This window comes from Salmo salar, chromosome ssa19 (assembly GCF_905237065.1).
Source record: "Salmo salar chromosome ssa19, Ssal_v3.1, whole genome shotgun sequence".
Taxonomy (NCBI): domain Eukaryota; kingdom Metazoa; phylum Chordata; class Actinopteri; order Salmoniformes; family Salmonidae; genus Salmo; species Salmo salar.
Genome location: NC_059460.1, coordinates 9,179,344 through 9,202,952, shown reverse-complemented (window position 1 = coordinate 9,202,952; position 23,609 = coordinate 9,179,344). Strand labels below are relative to the sequence as shown.

At 43.9% G+C, this 23,609-nt stretch overlaps 1 protein-coding gene across 8 annotated transcripts in view; it reads left to right on the top strand.

Annotated features, from left to right (window-relative positions):
* Positions 1-23,609, top strand: part of LOC106578416 (trichohyalin) — a 123,671-nt gene that overhangs the window by 10,009 nt on the left and 90,053 nt on the right. For 6 of the 8 annotated variants that reach the window (XR_006760675.1, XM_045702058.1, XM_045702055.1 and 3 more), the window contains 3 exons: positions 8,015-8,076; positions 11,607-11,750; positions 14,013-14,142. Coding sequence is in view for 7 of the 8 variants with exons in the window: in XM_045702058.1 (XP_045558014.1) it covers positions 8,015-8,076; positions 11,607-11,750; positions 14,013-14,142 (336 nt within the window). In the remaining variant the exon portion in view is untranslated. The remainder of the gene's footprint in view (positions 1-8,014; positions 8,077-11,606; positions 11,751-14,012; positions 14,143-23,609) is intronic. The other 2 variants (XM_045702053.1, XM_045702054.1) reach the window with 2 other exon arrangements.

Genomic DNA, 23,609 nt, shown 5'->3' with positions numbered 1-23,609 from the left:
CCTTAGGCCTAAAACTAGAATCACCCCTAATCCTAACCTCAACAATTAGGGAGGAAAATACTAAACTGACCTTAGATGACTGTCTAGAGGCAAGTTTGTACTGCTCTTCTCCACCATTCTTAACCTATTCCTTTCCCATCCCCTCTTTCTGAGGAAAAGCATTTCTCCAGCTTGGGTCCTTGGATGACCGGAGAGAGGACACCCTATCCCAGAGGTTTTCTGTCTCTTCTGCATCTGTCAAACCCTGTGACAGCCATATGGCTTGTAGACATCAGCCATAGAAATTACTAACCTCTGTAGATTCCATAGGTGGGGAGGGAGAGAGGGAGGGAGGGAGGGAGAGAGAGAGGGAGGGGGAGAGAGAGAGGGAGAGAGAGAGAGAGAGAGAGAGAGGGAGAGAGAGAGAGAGAGAGAGAGAGAGAGAGAGAGAGAGAGAGAGAGAGAGAGAGAGAGAGAGAGAGAGAGAGAGAGAACAAAAGGGGTCATGGGGTTGCGATCGTTGATTATGCTAATACGGTTGTTAATGACTTTAGCTTTGAGTGATAATTGATCGGAATCATTAGCATATTAACTCTGGGATGGTCTGTAATGGATGGCCTCCCTGAACCCTGCAATAATGAACTAATTAGACTAATTAAAATCAATAGAGGTGCCAATAAAAGGTTAGGGCTCAGGGACCACTCTATATCTGTAAGGAGGAAAAAAGAGAGAGATGGGGATAGACAATTAACAAAGAAAGAGAGAGAGATTTGCTGACAAAGAAAGAGAGAGGGGGGGTGAAATGGACACTGCAGTCAGAGAGAGAATGAACAAATGAACGAGCTACGCAGAGAGAGCGAGAGACAGAATGAACTAATGAGCGATAGCGAGAAAGACAGAGGGTTCCTAATGCTGATTGATGTGGTCTTGACGGTGGTTAGGTGAATAAATGGCTTGTAGCAGGCCAGGCAGCATTACTCTGGCTAGGGTTGGGGGGGACTAAGTGCTTTGTAAGGTCAACCATAAGGCCCAACTTACATATGTACTGGCCTGCCCTTATAAACCTCTGTTCATATATCAGGACGGGATGGACACAGAGAGCGTTCCCTTCTCACAGAGTAGAAGGGAAAACGCTAGCCCTGCGTTGGGCTATACTTCTCCACGGGAGATTTTACAAAAGGGATTCTAGAAACATTGCAGGAATTTGTTTGTTTCAGTGATGAGGCTACATTCAGTTGAGTGTATTCTGGAAATGGTTATGAACATGTAACAACCTATTGAAATGACTGATGAAAATGACTTTACCAAACTACAAATAGAACCATGTATTGGGTTTTTGTCTACTTTTTTCTTACAGGACAAATACATCCAGGTTGTGTAAATAAGACTGGCTACTTCCTGCAATCATCATGTTTTATTTTTCAATCCCCTTTACATCATTTGATGATTCATGTTGGCCTCTCCTTTGTTTTCTTCCATGCCACATTGATTCCACCTCTCCATCTTAAAACAAAGCCAAAGATGGGATGAGTGTGTAAAGAGAGGGCTATTTTCTTACAGGAGGGAGGAAGGGGAAAAAGATGAGGATTGAGAAGAGGAGGTATGAAGGAGGACAGAGTGGGGCAAGGAGAGGGTGGAGAAAGGGAAGGAGAGGGAGGAGATATGAAGGAGGACGGATTGGGGGAAGGAGAGGGTAGGGAGAGGGAGGAGGTATGAAGGAGGACAGATGGGGAAGGAGAGGGTGGAGAGAGGGAAGGAGAGGGAGGAGAGGAGGAGGTATGAAGGAGGACAGAGGGGGAAGGAGAGGATGAGGTATGAAGGAGGACAGAGTGGGGGGGAAGGAGAGGGTGGAGAGAGGGAAGAGAGGTGGAGGACAGAGTGGGAAGAGAGGAGGAGGACAGAGTAGGGGAAGGAGAGAACACAGACAGGAGAGAAGGAGGAGGATAGAGATGAGGAAGGAGGGAACACAGAGAGAGGAGGATGGAAGGAGCAGCATTAGAGGACAAAGGTCTAGAAACGTCTGACCTGATTTGGGACTTAATTGCTTCTCTGACCTTGACTGGCCACTTTCAGCCTCACACTCCTTTTCCCCCCTTGTTCTTTTCCTCCATTGTTTATTTTTTCCTATCTTGGAACTGTAGATATCCTTTCTCCCCCCTTCTCGACAGTATTGAATCGTTTCTTACTTCCCTTGGTTCTTTCCATTTATGACCACGACTCTGAAAGGAACCCCATCTAGCCCAGTGTCCTATCATTTATGACCACGACTCTGAAAGGAACCCCATCTAGCCCAGTGTCCTATCATTTATGACCACGACTCTGAAAGGAACCCCATCTAGCCCAGTGTCCTATCATTTATGACCACGACTCTGAAAGGAAACCCATCTAGCCCAGTGTCCTATCATTTATGACCACGACTCTGAAAGGAACCCCATCTAGCCCAGTGTCCTATCATTTATGACCACGACTCTGAAAGGAACCCCATCTAGCCCAGTGTCCTATCATTTATGACCACGACTCTGAAAGGAAACCCATCTAGCCCAGTGTCCTATCATTTATGACCACGACTCTGAAAGGAAACCCATCTAGCCCAGTGTCCTATCATTTATGACCACGACTCTGAAAGGAACCCCATCTAGCCCAGTGTCCTATCATTTATGACCACGACTCTGAAAGGAACCCCATCTAGCCCAGTGTCCTATCATTTATGACCACGACTCTGAAAGGAACCCCATCTAGCCCAGTGTCCTATCATTTATGACCACGACTCTGAAAGGAAACCCCATCTAGCCCAGTGTCCTATCATTTATGACCACGACTCTGAAAGGAACCCCATCTAGCCCAGTGTCCTATCATTTATGACCACGACTCTGAAAGGAACCCCATCTAGCCCAGTGTCCTATCATTTATGACCACGACTCTGAAAGGAAACCCATCTAGCCCAGTGTCCTATCATTTATGACCACGACTCTGAAAGGAAACCCATCTAGCCCAGTGTCCTATCATTTATGACCACGACTCTGAAAGGAAACCCATCTAGCCCAGTGTCCTATCATTTATGACCACGACTCTGAAAGGAAACCCCATCTAGCCCAGTGTCCTATCATTTATGACCACGACTCTGAAAGGAAACCCATCTAGCCCAGTGTCCTATCATTTATGACCACGACTCTGAAAGGAACCCCATCTAGCCCAGTGTCCTATCATTTATGACCACGACTCTGAAAGGAAACCCCATCTAGCCCAGTGTCCTATCATTTATGACCACGACTCTGAAAGGAACCCCATCTAGCCCAGTGTCCTATCATTTATGACCACGACTCTGAAAGGAACCCCATCTAGCCCAGTGTCCTATCATTTATGACCACGACTCTGAAAGGAACCCCATCTAGCCCAGTGTCCTATCATTTATGACCACGACTCTGAAAGGAACCCCATCTAGCCCAGTGTCCTATCATTTATGACCACGACTCTGAAAGGAACCCCATCTAGCCCAGTGTCCTATCATTTATGACCACGACTCTGAAAGGAACCCCATCTAGCCCAGTGTCCTATCATTTATGACCACGACTCTGAAAGGAACCCCATCTAGCCCAGTGTCCTATCATTTATGACCACGACTCTGAAAGGAACCCCATCTAGCCCAGTGTCCTATCAGTAGTGGATTAGGGAAGGAAGGAATGGGACCATGTCTCATCGGGATATATTTGTATTAAAACTGATCATGGAAAGTAATCTGTGTGATGTGACGTCAATGTTGCACGTTTGTACAAGCGTGTGTGTGTGTGTGTGTGCGTGTGTGTGTGTGTGTGTGCGTGCGTGCGTGCGTGCGTGTGCGTGTGTGTGTGTGCGTTTGCGTGCGTGCGTGTGTGTGTGTGTGTGTGTGTGTGTGTGTGTGTGTGTGTGTGTGTGTGTGTGTGTGTGTGTGTGTGTGTGTGTGTGTGTGTGTGTGTGTGTGTGTGTGTGTGTGTGTGTGTGTGTGTGTGTGTGTGTGCTGCTGACCATTACTTTAATAGTATTTCATCTCCATAGCCCTTTTTTTCATGATGGAGTGGTGTTCGCTTTACACACACACGCACACACACCCTGTGCGGTCCGTCCCTCTAACAAATGAGTTTACCCTGGTCATAACCTTCACACATCTCATTACCAGAGATTGCATACCTTTTCATAAAGCCGTAGACCTGCTGTGAAGGATCACACACATGAACGGGGGACCTGTTCCGGACACCGAGGCCCCACTGCCCGTAAATTACTCCTCCACTCTCTCATACATACATAGTTAATCAGCTAATGTTGTTTTATTTCTTATTATTCATTTACATTGCTGTCTGATTTATCTAAATGACTGGCGCTTTCATTCATGAACACATTTGCAGTCTGTCTCTGTTTACATGGCTACTTTAGTATTGTGTTCAGACCATATGGGGGGTCAAAACCAAATACTACCAAATAATGTTTTATGAGATTGGATAACACGTTGGGTGGGATTTTAAACCATTCCTACATACAGAACCTTTCCAGATCCTTGATATCCTTCATCTGCTCTTATGGCCTGCCCTCTTCAATTCAAACCACAGGTTTTCAATGGGCTTCAAGTCTGGAGACTGAGATTGCAAAATGTTGATTTTGTGGTCAATTAAACATTTTCTTTTGGGATTTTGATTAGTGCTTGGGGTCATTGTCATGCTGGAAGATCCACTCGTGGCCAAGTGTCAGCGATCTGGCAGAGGCGATCTGGCAGAGGCAATCAGGTTTTTGGCAAAAATAGCCCCATAACATCAAGGATCCACCACTGTATTTTACAGTAGGTATGAGGTAGATTTTCTCCATATGCTTCTGTTTTTCAAAGCCAAACCCACCACTCTATTTTCATGTCATCTGACCATACCATAGAAAAGTTTGGGAACCACTGGCATGGTGTACTACTTACCTTAATAATGGAACAGGGTCAAAGCTCCTACTATTGAGCAGGGCAGGCATATACACATAGTATGCTCTGTAATCCACTGACCTCTGAAGGCTCACACATGCACAAAAAGGTGCACACACTCCCTGCAAACACGCACACACACGTGCTAAGACACGCGTGCACACACACAAACACACACCCTGACCTCTGTGTCTGTGGGGTCACCTTGTTGTCGGAGACTGGATTTAATTATAAGGGGAATGTGTGAATGTTTTATTCTGTTGAAAACTGGTGACGTCACACACACACACACACACACACACACACACACACACCTATACATTCACGCAAAACACTTTAGCCCTTACAATGGCAGTGAACTAGAATCTGTTTATGATTTGGTTTGGTCAGGAAAGCTAATGTCACTTAAATATATATTTTTTAAAGACACGAATGAATGCAGCTCAGAATTTCAGGATATTTCATGCTTGCTTGTTTGTTGTTTACCTCAAGACAATACTACCCTTGGGCCGTGACCTAAAAGCAGTCATCCATTAGAATAACAGCACACAGAGTCCTCGTACAGCATACATGAAATATTAACCTAATGGACATGGACTGGACTCTATCTGGTCATTTCGCATTCAACACCGTAGAGCCCACAAAGTTCATCAGTAAGCTAAGGACCCTGGGAATTAACACCTCCCTCTGCAGTTGGATCCTGGACTTCCTGACGGGCTGCCGAGTAGGCAACGGTGCCACGCTGATCCTCAACACAGGAGCCCCTCGGGTGCGTGCTGATCACCAGCAATGATGAGACTATAGACTATAGGGAGGAGGTCAGAGACCTGGCAGAATGGTGCCAGGACAACAACCTCTCCCTCAACGTGAGCAAGACAAAGGGGTTGATTGTGGTCTACAGGAAAAGGAGTGCAAAACACGCCCCCGTTCACATCGAAGGGGCTGTAGCGGAGCGGGTCGAGAGATTTAAGTTCCTTGGTGTCCACATCGCCAAGGTTCAAACACACCAAGACAATCGTGAAGAGGGCACCCTCAGGAGACTGGAAAGATTTGGCATGGCTCCCCAGATCCTCAAAGTTCTGCAGCTACACCATCGAGAGGATCCATACCGATTGCATCACAGCCTGGTATGGCAACTGCTCTGCATCCGACCGTAAGGTTCAACAGAGGGTAGTGCCTACGGCCCAGTACATCACTGGGACCAAGCTTCCTGCCATCCAGGACCTCTATATTAGGCGGTGTCAGAGGAAGGCACAAAAAATTGTCAAAGACTCCAGCCACCCAAGTAATAGACTGTTTTCTCTGCTACCACACGGCAAGCGGTACCAGAGCGACAAGTCTAGGTCCAAAAGGCTCGTTAACAGCTTCTACCCCCAAGACATAAGACGGCTGAACAATTAATCAAATGACCACTCGGACTATTTACATTGACCCTCCCCCCGCTACAGTGCTGCTCCTCCCGAGTGGCTCAGCGGTCTAAGGCACTGCATCTCAGTGCTAGAGGCATCACTGCAGACCCTCGTTCCATCCCAGGCTGTATCATAACTGGCCGTGATCGGGAGTCCCATAGGGCGGCGCACAATTGGCCCAGCGTCGTCCGCTTTAGGGGAGGGTTTGGCCGGGGTAGGTCATCATCATTGTAAAATAACAATTTGTTCTTAACTCATTTGCCTAGTGAAATAAAGGTTATATATATTTTTTAAATACTGGCTGTTTATTATCTATGCATAGTCACTTTACCCCTACCTACATGTACAAAATAACTTGACTAACCTGTACCCCCACACATTGACTCGGTACCGGTACCCTCTATATAGCCTCGTTATTTTATTGTGGTACTTTTTTTAAATGTAGTTTATTTAATAAATATTTCATTAACTCTCATTTTCTTAAAACTGCATTGTTGGTTAAGGGCTTGTAAGTAAGCATTTCAGGGTACGGTCTACACCTGTTGTATTCTGCGCATGTGACAAATAAAATTTGATTGGATTTTCAGTGTGGATCACCAATTCACAAATTCTCAAGTTGGTGTGTGTGTCTTTGCGGGGGCATAAGCACAGCCTTACTTAGGCAATTTCTCTCTTTCTCGCTCACTCGCGCGCGCACACACACCCTGCTGACCTGTGAGTCGTTTCCGTCAGCATTGATTTCCGTTTCCCAGAGCGACCCCTGTCACCGCGGCGATAGAGTGCATGCTGGGTCGTATTTCACCAGCTCTACCGTCGGCACGACAACGACAGCTTCCACCCCCAGACAGCGCTGCGAGTGTCTCCCTCTATCACGCACACACACACATATACACAAACACACACACACACACACACACACACACACACACACACACACACACACACACACACACACTGAATACAGTCTGAAGGTCTGTAAAACTAATTGTTACATTGTCCTTGTTTGTACAGTAGATATCAAAGTGCAGACATGTCTTTATCTACTGAGGAAACGTGTACTGAACAGTATAGCACGTCAGTCTTTTCAGTCCAGAGTCAGACTATTGTCTACGTACTGTGTTTTCCCATGGAGCTTTCTATGTTTGTTTGTTTGGGCAACATTTGTCCAATGTCCACACGTTCTTCCATACAGCTTTTTGAGTAGGCATGTCTTCTTGGGTGTTTCACTGTTCTGATGATTCTAAGGGCTTGTGAACATACAGTAGTGGACAAAGTAGATCAGAGGATGAACCCTGTATGGAAAAATCAAAGACTTCTGTGTGTACGGATATTGAAGTGTTTGTGTGTGTGTTCTCCTTTTTAGTCTGAATTAACTCCTTTCAGTTCAACTCTATTCCATGTCAGAGATTGCGTCAACGTTTTTGATTTAATCCCCGTAGAGAATGATGCATAACTAAATGTTATTAGCATAATCATATTTCATCAAGTATCTGCTTTCATCTTGTCCATGTTTTGCTATTTCTGAGTGGGACCGTTAGAGAGCTAATGTGAGTCTGCTGATCCATCCATGCCCCCGTTAATAACTCTTACATTATAACTGTTATAAATCTGATGGATAGCTTTAGACTTTAACTAGGACTTAATTTTCTTCCTTTCTTTCCCCCATGGTTTTTTCCCCTCTGTTATGTGACAGGTTTCTGGGGTCACTCTAAGGACAGGCTCGTTGGAGAAGATGATTGAAACCTCGACTCATACGTAAGTTAGGAAGCCTCAAACTAACCTCTCAACGTAACTCACCTCAAGGCATTATCATGCCTATAGATGTCTACATAACAGCACATGAAGTTGCTTTTTTTTCCACCTGGGTTGCTGTGATCATTTCTCTTAGAAAAGAAAATGAGATTTCTTCTCCACAGTGGACTGTGTTTCACCTGAGGGATGAGGCTGGTACCTGGTGAGGGGGTCGGTCTATAGGGGGTTCTGTAACACCAGGGGAGCCACGGCAACAAGGCTGTCCCCACGGCGATATGCAAAGCGATTTGCATTATACCCAGAATGTAGTGCGGCTCCATTTCCTGCGTTCCCTCTCTCCCTTTCTGTCTCTCTATCTAGTTAAACATGTTATTAATTCATCCAATAATAAAAACTATCTGTGAATAAAAAACAAAAAAACTTTATTTTCAACAAAAGTAGGTAATATAATGTAGAATTAAATAAATGAAACAATACTTACTGTTCTCTTCTGAAGAGAGTGTGATGGATATGTGTAAAAAAGTGACAAATCAAGAAAAGAATGAAATAAATGAGGTAAATGTGATCAAATGAAATGCAATAACAGTAGCGGTGTGTGAAAGCAGCGGGTGGATATGAAGCTCTGGGTTGTTACCTGCCACCAGCATCAACATTAAACACAACACACTGGAACACACACCACTACCCTCAGGGGTAGCACCAGGTGTGTGTGTGCCTTTCATCTAGTTCCATTTATATAAACTTTGTTAAGATTTTATTTATATCATATTTTCAGTTATTTAATAATTTATTTGATAAAATAACCTTCAGGTATGGTAAAACAGAGTGGGCTGGAGATTATTTTTTTTATATCTTTATAATATCATGCTAATAATTTATACAGTTGAAGTCGGGAGTTTACATACACCTTAGCCAACTACATTTAAACTCAGTTTTTCACAATTCCTGACATTTAATTTGAGTAAAAATTCCCTGTCTTAGGTCAGTTAGGATCACCACTTTATTTTAAGAATGTGAAATGTCAGAATAATAGAGAGTGATTTATTTCAGCTTTTATTTCTTTCATCACATTCCCAGTGGGTCAGAAGTTTACATACACTCAATTAGTATTTGGTAGCATTGCCTTTAAATTGTTTAACTTGGGTCAAACATTTCGGGTAGCCTTCCACAAGCTTCCCACAATAAGTTGGGTGAATTTTGGCCCATTCCTCCTGACAGAGCTGGTGTAACTGAGTCAGGTTTGTAGGCCTCCTCGCTCACACACGCTTTTTCAGTTCTGCCTTTACATTTTCTATGGGATTGAGGTCAGGGCTTTGTGATGGCCACTCCAATACCTTGACTTTGATGTCCTTAAGCCATTTTGCCACAACTTTGGAAGTATGCTTGGGTTATTGTCCATTTGGAAGTCCCATTTGTGACCAAGCTTTAACTTCCTGACTGATGTCTTGAGATGTTGCTTCAATATATCCACCTAATTTTTCCTCCTCATGATGCCATCTATTTTGTGAAGTGCACCAGTCCCTCCTGCAGCAAAGCAGCCCCACAACATGATGCTGCCACCCCCGTGCTTCACGGTTGGGATGGTGTTCTTCGGCTTGCAAGCGTCCCCCTTTTTCCTCCAAACATAACAATGGTCATTATGGCCAAACAGTTCTATTTTTGTTTCATTAGACCAGAGGACTTTTCTCCAAAAAGTGTGATCTTTGTCCCCATGTGCAGTTGCAAACCGTGGTCTGGCTTTTTTATGGCGGTTTTGGAGCAGTGGCTTCTTCCTTGCTGAGCGGCCTTTCAGGTTATGTCGATATAGGACTCGTTTTACTGTGGATATAGATACTTTTGTACCTGTTTCCTCCAGCATCTCCACAAGGTCCCTTGCTGCTGTTCTGGAATTGATTTGCACTTTTCGCACCAAAGTACGTTCATCTCTAGGAGACAGAATACGTCTCCTTCCTGAGCGGTATGACGGCTGCGTGGTCCCATGGTGTTTATACTTGCGTACTATTTTTTTGTACAGATGAACGTGGTACCTTCAGTCGAAATTGCTCCCAAGGATGAACCAGACTTGTGGAGGTCTACAATTTTTTTTCTGATTTCTTTAGATTTTGCCATGATGTCAAGCAAAGAGGCACTGAGTTTGAAGGTAGGCCTTGAAATACATCCACAGGTACACCTCCAATTGACTCAAATGATGTCAATTAGCCTATCAGAAGCTTCTAAAGCCATGACCTCATTTTCTGGAATTTTCCAAGCTGGTTAAAGGCACAGTCAACTTAGTGCATGTAATCTTCTGATCCACTGGAGTTGTGATACAGTGAATTATAAGTAAAATAATCTGTCTGTAAACAATTGTTGGAAGAATTTCTTGTGTCATGCACAAAGTAGATGTCCTAATCGACTTGCCAAAACTCTAGTTTATTAACAAGAAATTTGTGGAGTGATTGAAAAACAAGTTTTAATGACTCCAACCTAAGTGTATGTAAACTGGATATCATAAGGTGAATGCACCAATTTGTAAGTCGCTCTGGATAAGAGCGTCTGCTAAATGACGTAAATGTAAAATGTAAATGTAAACTTCCGACTTCAACTGTATGTGCTCAATACTGTAAGTAAAGTGGAATTTTTTGTTGTTGTTGAAGTGCTAAAATAATAAGGAAAATTACCTGCATCATTTCATGTCTTATCTGAACCTTTCTTGGAACCATGCTATCCATTTAAATGAAGAAACACAGCTATGAATCTTCAGTGGACAAGAATACTGTACGGTATGTTTTTATCAAAGTGGAGGAAGAAGGAAAATTTAACATGAATGATAATGTACAGTAAGTCAGTGATGAGCCATATGTTTCCCCAGGCTCAGTATGTCACTGTGGTAAAAGAGAGATTTATTTTCCCCCTGAGGGAACCAGGAGAGATAGATACCACTTGTTCTTCCTGTATTGACATTCTTAGGTCCTGGCTGTGTGTGTATGTTCTGCTGTTATTAGGCCAAGCTAACAAATCAATACCTAGCAGTACAGTGGGTCAGTGTGGATACGGTGAACTCTATATTGTCAGCTGCCACAGTCATTAACACACACACACACACACACACACACACACACACACACACACACACACACACACACACACACACACACACACACACACACACACACACACACGATGTATGTACACTTCTCTATGCAGATCCACAAAATAACTTTTTATTTACGACTGTTTATCTTTTAAAAGTACGGCAGAGACACATTGTTATGCCATACAGAAAATGTCTCAGGAAAAAAAATATTAAATTGTAATTGAAAAGCCTATACTTTTTAAAATGTTTGTCAAATGAGTAGTTGAACATAGTTAAAGCTAAACATTGCAGAAGGCTAAGTCTCTTTTCTCTGTCATGGATGGTCAAAATAAATCCCTCTTTCTCCTTTTCTTGTTTTCTCTCACATCCCTCCTCTTCTGTTGTGATCGAGAGTGTCTTCCTCCCTCTCTCCTTCTCTCTCTCTCCCTCCCTCCATCCCTCCTTCCCCTGCTGTCAGTAGCGCTACGCTCTCCCTCCTCCCTCTCTTCCCTCTTCCCTCTCTCTGTTGCTGCCAGATGCTCAGTCGTGTCCCGGCCCAGCAGATGTCACAACTCACCAGCTGGGGGACAGCAGGGGTGGAGGGGGAGGGGTGGAGGAGACGGTGAGGAGAGAACGCATTTGGCTTATGGAAGGGAGACACGAGGAAGTGTGCATGTGTGTACGAGTGTGTGGCAGGGTGGCAGCTGTGCCATCTGTCTGCCTGGCAGGGCTGCTCTCATTAACACAGGGGTTAATAGGAGTGGCAGCTCAGCGCTAGTGTCTAACATCACCCTCGGGACACACTAGAGGAGAGGGCTCAGTGTGGTGTGTGTGTCACCACTGACACACACATGGTTAATAACAACCTGCCAGGATTTATATTAACCCTGGCACGTGTGTGTCTTTGTTTGTGCATGTGCTTATGTGTGTGTGTCATTCTGATGAATTATGCCTTGCTGCTGTAATGATGTAGAAAAAAATGGATTTACAGAACCAAAGATTACTGCCCTGGAGGCGCACACACACACGCACGCCGAGGGGTGGTGGCAATTTGCATGTTATTATTGCATATTCATAGCTAATTGTGTTAGGCTTGGATAATAACTCTGAGTGACAGGTTGAGAAAATCGAGAGGCTGTTTCAACACACACCAATATCCTCTTTCCCTGTCCGTCTCTCAGCCCTGTAAATAATCATTATAACACTCATGGTTCTAAATTGAGTTTTTTCCCTCATCTCTCCTCATGGCATAATGTAATTTATTAAACACTTATCATTTTCTCTCAATGTACAGCCCACATTTCTTATATAATAGTCATGGGACGTTCCTAACAGACCGATAGCTGTGTGCCAAATTGTATTCCCTCACAAAAGCGGCAAAACATATAAGCCTTTAACGAATGCTACAGTTTAGCGGGATACATTTTCTGCCCTAACTTGCTTGTGCATTTATCGATAATGCAGGGTGCAATTTTCATGATTTGAAAATATGAAATTGCCAGGCCATTTTGTTAGGGGGGAAAAAAACGGTTTCATTTCATGTCAACAGGGAATGCCTTTTCTCTTGAATTTGGCTTTATATTAAAAAAATATGAGAAGGGAAAAAAAGATATAGCCTGTTGTTTATTTTCAACGCTGTTTCAATATATATAACCAGAGTATTGAAGAGTTCTGTGATGACATAATGCAGGTTAATTAGATGTAGATGATAAGGATACAGGTGCAGTAAAGCTCTGTAGTCCTGGTCTGGTGCAAAGATACCCACAGTACCACTGTCCCTGTGTCTGAGCTAGACTGGCATGCTCAAGGAGACAGAGATGGTGTGTGTGTGTGTGTGTGTGTGTGTGTGTGTGTGTGTGTGTGTGTGTGTGTGTGTGTGTGTGTGTGTGTGTGTGTGTGTGTGTGTGAATATGCAAGCCTGTGTCCGTGCGTGTGTCAGAGCCCAGATAAACAGGCTCTCTTATCCCAGCATGTGAGAGTGTTTCAGCCCTGGGACAATCTACAGTCCTTAGAAAAACTGCCCTGTTTCACAAAATAGCCCCAAAATTGGCTGCACTTACTTCCCATTCACCGGCCCATTTCTCTATTCAACTCTCTCATTTCAGACATGTCCTTTCTCAAGTATCCTGTTCCACATTTCAGGTGGTTTTATATTTCCAGAGATTTCCACCCGTAGAACGGCAGCTAGGTCAGACAAGATAATGAAATTGTAGATAATTGAGATGAAATTCTGGCTATTTGGGAAATGGTGGATAAAAAACCTCTAGAAATAGGTTAAAAAAAAGACAGATAAATTGGCTCTTTTGAGAAGTTGAGGACTAAAACTTGGCACTGAATATTTGATATAATAAATGTCTGACTGGTATATTGCCTCCTAATATATGTACTTTGTCTGGTGAAATCAGAACAGAAATCATCATCTTGTTCTTATCAGTCAATTTCTTTCTTACCAGCATGTCTGATTCCTCATGAGTTTAGCAGGATTCACAACTCTGTTCTGTTTCTTCTTGATTGTGTGTGTGTGTGTGTGTGTGTGTGTGTGTGTGTGTGTCGCGTGTGTGTGTGTGCGTGTCTCTGCTTGTACAACTTTAGAAATATTTAACATCCAAATTTGATATGAGCTTGGTGACTTTGGGAGTGTGTGGTGAGATCCGTCTGTCGATCTTCTCCCTATGCCGACACCTCTGACAGCTGTCGAGCTCACAGGCGTCTCCCAACTGAGTTTGTGTGTGTATCTGTGTTTAACATTGGGTTTAAGTTCTAAAAATAGTAGTTAACTGACAGATCTGTCTGAGGATAACCATATCTGTGCCTGTATTGCCTTTGAAATTATTTTGTAAATCCCATTTTGAAGTCAACATACCTCTACGTCTCTCTGCTGCAGCCCTATGAGCCCTAACCTTGAGGTAGAGGATCTGAGGAGCCAGCTGAGGACTAGAGACAGAACCATCCTTTGTCTGGAGAGAGACATCAAGACCTTCCAACTGGAGAATAACACACTCAACAAAACTGAGGTATGGAGGAGAGAGTCACACATACACCGAGACTGGGATACGGAGGAGATACAGAGAAGAGAGGAAGCACATTCGGAACTGCAACCATCGTGCTTGTTCTGATCTTTTTAATTCCTTATTCCTTGATACCGTGGTTGGAACAGTTTTGTTGTTGTTGTAGACATTTTTTTCTTGGATGTGGTAGTTTTTACGATATTGCTGTGGCAGTGTAGCCAGCAGCGCTACATGTGTTGTGTGTTAAAGCGTGTGCTCAGCGTGTGATGAATGACTTACATGTCCAGCCCCCAGGTTACAAAATGGCCGCCCAGATTAAACCAGGGAGTTTTACAGCTTTCCCACACCTCCTTATGAAGTGTCACGAAATTACACCCACTGCTGTTTAACTGCATGGGGCTAGTGCTAGCACACCGTTCTCTCTCTCTCTCTCTCTCTCTCTCTCTCTCACTCTCTCTCACTCTCGTGCTCTCTCTCTCACTCTCGCGCTCTCGCTCTCTCTCGCGCTCTCTCTCTAAATATTTTTTTTCTCAACCATCTTCACACAATACCCCATAATGACAAAGTGAAAACATGTTTTTAAACCTTTTTTGCAAATGTATTGAAAATTAAATGCAGAAATATCTCATTTAGATAAGTATTCACACCCCTGAGTCAATACATGTTAGAATCACCTTTGCTAGTGATTACAGCTCTGAGTCTTTCTGGATAAGTCTCTAAGAGCTTTGCGCACCTGGATTGTACAATATTTGGACATTGTTCTTGTTTTAAATCTACAAGCTCTGTCAAGACAGTTGTTGATCATTACTAGACAGCCATTTTCAAGTCTTGCCATAGATTTTCAAGCCAATTTTAAGTCAAAACTGTTATTGTCCTGCTGAAAGGTGAATTCATCTCCCAGTGTCTGTTGGAAAGCAAACTGAACTAGGTTTTCCTCTAGGATTTTGCCTGTGCTAAGCTCCAATCCATAAATGTTTTTATCCTGCAAAACTCCCCAGTCCTTAACAATTACAAGCATACCTATAACATGATGCAGCCACCACTATGGTTGAAAATATGAAGAGTGGTACTCTTAATGTTGGGGCGGCAGGTAGCCTAGTGGTTAGAGCGTTGGACTAGTAACCGAAAGGTTGCAAGATTGAATCCCCGAGCCGACAAGGTAAAAATCTGTCGTTCTGCCCCTGAACAAGTCAGTTAACCCACTGTTCCGAGGCCGTCATTGAAAATAAGAATTTGTTCTTATCTGACTTGCCTAGTTAAATAAAGGTAAAATAAATAAAATAAAAATGTGTTGTATTGGATTTGTCCCAAACATAACACTTTGTTTTCAGGCCAAAAAGTTAATTGCTTTGCCACATTTTTTTGCAGTATTATTTTAGTGCCTTGTTGCAAACAGGATGCATGTTTTGAAATATTAGCATTCTGTACAGGCTTCATTCTTTTCACTCTGTCAATTACATTAGTATTGCAGAGTAATTACAATGTTGTTGATCAGTTTTCTCCGATCAGCCATTAAACTCTGTAACTGTTTTAAAGTCACCATTGGCCTCATGGTGAAATCCCTGAGCGTTTTCCTTCCTCTCTGGCAACTGAGTTAGGAAGGACTCCTGTGTCTTTGTAGTGACTGGGTGTATTGATACACAATTCAAACTGTAATTAATAACTGTACCGTGCTCAAAGGGATATTCAATGTCTGTTATTATTATTATGTTTTACTTATCTACCAATAGGTGCCCTTCTTTGCAAGGCATTGGAAAACCTCCCTGGTCTTTGTGGTTGAATCTGTGTTTCACTGCTCGACTGAGGGACCTTATAGATAATTGTATGTGTGGGGTACAGAGATGAGGTAGTCATTCAAAAATCATGTTAAACACTATTATTGCACACAGAATGAATCCATGCAATTTATTATGCGACTTCTTATGCAAATTTTACTCCTGAACTTATTTAGGCTTGCCATACAAAATGATTAAATATTTATTGACTCAAGACATTCCAGCTTTTCATTTTAAATTAATTTGTAAAAATGTTTCAAAACTTAATTCCATTTTGATATTATAGGGTATTGTGTGGAGGACAGTTCGGGAAACCGCTGTAAATACTTCACAGATAATGCAATCTCTATTGCACTCCACACTGCCCTTTCCCACCTGGACAAAAGGAACACCTATGTGAGAACGCTATTCATTGACTACAGCTCAGCGTTCAACACCATAGTGCCCTCAAAGCTCATCACTAAGCTAAGGACCCTGGGACTAAACACCTCCCTCTGCTACTGGATCCTGGACTTCCTGACGGGCCACCCCCAGGTGGTAAGGGTAGGTAACAACACATCCGCCACACTGATCCTCAACACAGGGGCCACTCAGGAGTGCGTGCTCAGTCTCCTCCTGTACTCCCTGTTCACGCATGACTTCATGGCCAGGCACTCCTCGTTCACTCATGACTTCATGGCCAGGCACAACTTCAACACCATCATTAAGTTTGCCGATGCCACAACAGTGGTAGGCCTGATCACCAACAACGATGAGACAGCCTATGGGGAGGAGGTCAGAGACCTGGCTTTGTGGTGCCAGGACAATAACCTCTCCCTCAACTTGATCAAGACAAAAGAGATGATTGTGGACTACAGGAAAAGGAGGTTTGAGCACGCCCCCATTCTCATCGACGGGGCTGTAGTGGAGCAGGTTGAGAGCTTCAAGTTCCTTGGCGTCCACATCACCAACAAACTATCATGGTCCAAACACACCAAGACAGTCGTGAAGTGGGCACGACAAAGCTTATTCCCCCTCAGCAGACTGAAAAGATTTGGCATGCGTCCTCAGATCCTCAAAAAGTTCTACAGCTGCACCATCGAGAGCATCCTGACTGGTTGCATCACTGCCTGGTATGGCAACTGCTCGGCTTCCAACCGCAAGGCACTACAGATGGTAGTGCGTACGGCCCAGTACATCACTGGCTTTCTGCCATCCAGGACCTCTATACCAGGTGGTGTCAGAGGGAGGCCCTAAAAATTGTCAAAGACTCCAGCCACCCAGTCATAGACTGTTCTAGTCAAAGACTCCTGAACAGCTTATCAAATTGCTAATCATTCAATCAATGATGAGCAATTTGATTAGCTGTTCAGGTGTCTTATGGCTTGGGGGTAGAAGCTGTTAAGAAGCCTTTTGGACCTAGACTTGGCACTCCGGTACCACTTGCTGTGCGGTAGCAGAGAGAACAGTCTATGACTAGGGTGGCTGGAGTCTTGGACAATTTTTAGGGCCTTCCTCTGACACTGCCTGGTATAGAGGTACCAAAAAATGTCTGCAGCATTGAAGGTCCCCAAGAACACAGTGGCCTCCATCATTCTTAAATGAAAGAAGCTTGGAACCACCAAGACTCTTCCTAGAGCTCGCCACCCGGCCTAACTGAGCAATCGGGGGAGAAGCTCCTTGGTCAGGGAGGTGACCAAGAACCCAATGGTCACTCTGACAGAGCTCTAGAGTTCCTCTGTGGAGATGGGAGAACCTGGTACTATCCCTACGGTGAAGCATGGTAGTGGCAGCATCATGCTGTGGGGATGTTTTTCAGCGGCAGGGACTGGGAGCCTAGTCAGGATTGAGTGTAAGATGAACGTAGCAAAGTATCGAGAGATCCTTGCACACGACCCTAAGCACACAGCCAAGACAACGCAAGAGTGGCTTTGGGACAAGTCTCTGAATGTCCTTGAGTGGCCCGGACTTGAACCCGATCGAACCTCTCTGGAGAGACCTGTAAATAGCTGTGAAGCAATGCTCCCCATTCTACCTGACAGAGCTTGAGAGGATCTGCAGAGAAGAATGGGAAAAACTTTTTATGTATTATTTCTTACATAGTTAGCCCAGAAAACCTTAAGTGTTATTACATGCAGTCGGGAAGAACTATTGGATATCAGAGAGACGTCAATTTACCAGCAGAACCAGCACTACGACCAGGAATACGACCTTCCCAAAGCGGATCCTTTGTCTGCACCTCCAAGGGCATTCGAACTGATTCTAGAAGCCGACCCAAAACAACGCCGCCGGATTAGACGGTGCCAGAGTGGTCTTCTCGTGAGGCTTTGGATGCATGCACACCACCCACCGCTTCCGAGTATATTACTCGCTAATGTCCAATCCCAAGTTAACAAAGCCGACAAAATTAGGGCAACTGTTGCTTTCCAAAGAGATATCCGGGATTGTAACGTACTCTGTTTCACGGAAACATGGCTAGCTTCGGACATGCTGTCGGAGTCAGTACAGCCAATGGGATTTTCAGTGCATCGCACCGACAGGAATTAACATCTCTCCGGTAAGAAGAAAGGCGGGGTGTATATTTCATGATTAACGACTCATGGAGTAATTGTAACAACATACAGGAACTCAAGTCCTTTTGTTCACCTGACCTAGAATTCCTCACAGTCAAATGCCGAACGTATTATCTCCCAAGAGAACTCTCCTCTGTTATTGTCACAGCCGTGTATAAATCCCTGCAAGCGGATACCAAGACGGCCATCAAGGAACTTCACTGGACTTTATGCAAACTGGAAACCATATATCCTGAGGCTGCATTTATTGTAGCTGGGGATTTTAACAAAGCTAATTTGAAAACAAGGCTACCTAAATTCTATCAGCATATCGATTGCAGTACATGAGCGAGTTACACACTCGACCATTGCTACTCTAACTTCCGCGATGCATACAAGGCCCTCCACCGCCATCCTTTTGGCAATCTGACCATGACCCCATTTTGTTGCTCCCCTCCTATAGACAGAAACTTAAACAGGAAGCACCAGTGCTTAGGTCTATCCAACGCTGGTCTGACCAATCGGATTCCACTCTTCAAGATTGCTTCGATCACGTGGACTGGGATATGTTCCGGGTAGCCTCAGATAACAACATCAACGTATACGCTGACTCAGTGAGCGAGTTTATTAGGAAGTGTATAGGAGATGTTGTACCCACTGTGACTATTAAAACCTTCCCTAACCAGAAACCGTGGATTGATGGCAGCATTCGCACAAAACTAAAAGCGCATACCACGGCATTTAATCATGGCACTGCAACTGGGAATATGGCCGAATACAAACAGTTTAGTTATTCCCTACGTAAGGCAATCAAACAAGCAAAGTGTCAGTATAGAGACAAAGTGGAGTCGCAATTCAATGGCTCAAACATGAGATGTATGTGGCAGGGTCTACAGACAATCACGGATTACAAAAAGAAAACCAGCACCGTCGCGGACATCGACGTCTTGCTTCCAGAATAATTAAACAACTTCTTTGCGCACTTTGAGGACAATACAGTGCCACTGACGCGAACCGCCACCAAAGACTGTGGGCTCTCCTTCTCGGTGGCCGGCTTGAGTAAAACATTTAAACGTGTTAACCTTCGCAAGGCTGTCGGCCCAGACGGCATTCCTAGCCACGTCCTCAGAGCATGCGCAGACCAGCTGGCTGGTGTGTTTATGGACATATTCAATCAATCCCTATGCCAGTATGCTGTCCCCACATGCTTCAAGATGGCCACCATTGTTCCTGTTCCCTAGAAGGCCACGGTAACTGAACTAAATGACTATCGCCCCGTAGCACTCACCTCTGTCATCATGAAGTGCTTTGAGACTAGTCATATCACCTCCACTCTATCTGTCACCCTAGACCCACTTCAAATTAATACTGCCCCAATAGGTCCACAGACAATGCAATCACCATCACACTGCCCTATTCCATCTGGACAAGAGGAATACCTATGTAAGAATGCTGTTCATTGACTACAGCTCAGCATTCAACACCATAGTTCCCTCCAAACCCCCCCCATGCGACTGGATCTTGGACTTCCTGAAACAACATCTCCACTCCGCTGATCCACAACACTGGGGCCCCACAAGGGTGCATGCTCAGCCCCCTCCTGTACTCCAAGTTTACCCACGACTACGTGGGCATGAACGCCTCCAACTCAATCATCAAGTTTGTAGACGGCGTGGTAGGTGGTAGGCTTGATTACCATCAATGACAATACAGCCTACAAGGAGGAGGTGAGGGCTCTCAGAGTGTGGTGTCAGGAAAATGACCTCTCACTCAATGTCAGCAATACAAAAAGTATAATCATGGACTTCATGAAACAGCAAAGGGAGCACCCCCCTATCCACATCAACGGGACTGCAGATGAGAAGGTGGAAAGTTTTAAGTTCCTCAGTGTACATATCACAACAAACTGAAATGGTCCACGCACACAGACAGTGTGGTGAAGAAGGCACAACAGCGCTTCTTCAACCTTAGGAGGCTGAAAAAATGTGGCTTGTCACCGAAAACCCTCACTAACTTTTACAGGTGCACAATCAAGAGCATCCTGTTAGGGCTGTATCACTGCCTGGTACGTTAACTGCACCGCCCACAACCGCAGAGCTCTCCAGAGGGTGGTGTGGTCTGCACAACGCATCACCAGGGGCAAACTACCTGGCCTCCAGGACACCTACAACACCCGATGTCACAGGAAGGCAAAAAAGATCATCAAGGACAATAACCACCCGAGCCACTGCCTGTTCACCCCGCTTCAATCCAGAGGGCGAGGTCAGTACAGGTGCATCAAAACTAGGACATAGAGATTGAAAAACAGCTTCTATCTCAAGGCCATCAGATTGTTAAACAACCATCACCAGCACATTGCCCACTTTAATAAATGGAACACTAGTCACTTTAATAATGTGTACATATCTTGCATTACTATCTCATATGTACAGTGGTTTGTCCTTTTAAAAGTTTGCAGTGTAGAAGCACAGCTTGCATGGTGACGCAGAATTCTATGGCACGTTATTTAAGTGTGAACCACTGGTACCATTAATGCTAGTTCGTGCTAGTTTGACCACCAGAGGGCATCTTTGAGAAGCATTTTATAGCCTTCAATAGTGGCTGTACTGGAGAATTTAAAACCTTTTTTGTACGAACATAGTAAATGGGACCGATTTTAAGAAATGTTGCTTCATTCATTTGATTAATATTATGGTGTTTCTATTCCAAGAAAAAAAAAAAACGTCTGGGTTTCCGTAAAATATGGCGCTGTACGACATTACGGTTGGGAGTAGGCTACAGTACTGGGCTATTTAGCTAAAGAATCCCGTGTCGTGCTGTCACGCGGGAGACCGGGGTTCAATTCCCCGATGGGGAGGAAGGAGTAGGCTGTCCTTGTAAATAATAATTTGTTCTTAACTGACTTGCCTAGTTAAATAAAGGTTACACTAAGAGCATAACATTTCTACACCGTAATTGTATAATTGTAGTCTAACCAATACCCAAACGGAGATTCAGTCAAAATAAAAATCTCATTGATTTATCAAGGCCAGTCCCCATGCTTGTCTAAGAGCAGGGCGAAACAGTGCTAAAATAGTTGTAGGCTTTTGCTTCTAACTTCAATATGCTCTTTAAATAAATAAGACCTACACCACTTTTTAACAGCACATTACTCAACACTAGTGAGACTCATGTCGCCTACGTTAGGCCTACAGTATATCTAAAAATATGACGTGACTCTCCGACAATAATTACATATAGAGGATTGGAGGATTCTAAATTAAAACCAAAATCCGCCTCATGGGTCTCCCGGTGGCGGCCGGCACGGGTGTCGAACCTGCATCTGTGGCAATGCGCCACTGGGGAGGACCTGTGCACAAAGTATCAAAATACAGTGAGATGTTGGTAAAGGTATATTGTCCTGCTAATAGCCCATAATGGGCTATTATAATACTGTACATGGTGTCCAGGTCAGCATAACCAAAACATTTCTTTATTAAAGACTATCAGAAAGAATGTTGGTACTTATTTATTTTGATCCAAAGCCATGAATGAGTGAGTCACTCAGCTTTATGTAGGTGCCGGCTATATGACTGTGCCATCAAGTTGATAATATATAATGATATTTTGGAGGTTATTTTGTTTTCAAAAAATGAAAGTGAGTGATTTGTAATCTGAATAAAGGCCAAAATAATATTTTGTAAAGGCCAAAACATTTATTTCTGTTTTTTAGAGGGAGAGAAATGCTGGACCAATTGTGCACTGCCCTAGGGAATCCCAATCACGGTCGGATGTGATACGTAATAATAATAATAATACTTTTTGTTGTATTATTTTTTTTGTCTTTTCTGGTGGATTAAACTGAAATTGCAACCAATCACAGCCGGTTGTGATACAGCCAACCTAACTAAGAAATACATTTGACGATAAGACTTCTCCCCCTACCCTCCTTCTAGGCAAGTCTATTGTCCAGCTACCTGCTAATAGCCATAATGGCGCTGTACAACATGACCATGTGTGTTTGAAAGAGTATTTTCCAGTAAGCAACAATTTGTTTACCTTCATTAGACAACTTTGTTCCAATATATCTGTAATTCAGTGATATTTATTCCCATAGTAATTCGTTATGGATCCATAACTAAATAAACATCAGTATTTTGAAAGTATTTTTTTAATCATTATTTTATTAACAAAAGCATAAAGATGCTGACAAGGAAATATAGTATTGTACAGTATATGCTTTTACATTTGGATAATAAAGCATTTAAAGCATTTTGAAGATATAAGCCACCGGCATTTGTTTATTAGGCTATAGCAGAACAGCATAACGGTCCGGACGGCCCTTGCTGTGCCTGGTGAGCAGTTGGGTTAGACACAAATCATTTGTATCTACCTTTCCAATTACTTTCCAATTACAATTTACAAATGTGTGCTTTTCATGTCATTTTTTGTTAAATCCAGTTCGGAATTAAGTACAACTTTTCACTGATGCCTTTAGTGAGAGGTCTAATACTTTAATATTTAATAATATCTGCCCTCCGAATTCATATCTAAGGGGCATTTTAGTTTGAACGTGCAGACAGGCACTGAGAACAGCGGGAACGTTTCCCTAGTCAGCGACATTATTAGTGCAATGCCCCTTAAAGTGTTGCTCTGTGCTACCCAGTGTGGCGGGGTGGGGGTAAAAGTGTTGCTCTGTGCTACCCAGTGTGGTGGGGTGGGGGTTGAAGTGTTGCTCTGTGCTACCCAGTGGGGCGGGGTGGGGGTAAAAGTGTTGCTCTGTGCTACCCAGTGGGGCGGGGTGGGGGTAAAAGTGTTGCTCTGTGCTACCCAGTGGGGCGGGGTGGGGGTAAAAGTGTTGCTCTGTGCTACCCAGTGGGGCGGGGTGGGGGTAAAAGTGTTGCTGTGCTACCCCCACCCCGCCCCACTGGGTAGCACAGAGCAACACTTTAAGGGGCATTGCCCTCCTTTCTCCTCCTCCCTTCCCCATGGGCTAATTTGTAAATAAAACCAGTTTGTTATTTAGAATTATTTATTCCGTTTTTAGAGGGAGAGAAACCAAAAACCTACAGTCATCTCATGGGTCTCCCAGTCGAGGGGGTCATGGGTATTGAACCAGCATCTGTAGCAACACAGCTTGCACTGCTATGCAGAGTCTTAGAACGCTGCACCACTAAGGCGCTGTACA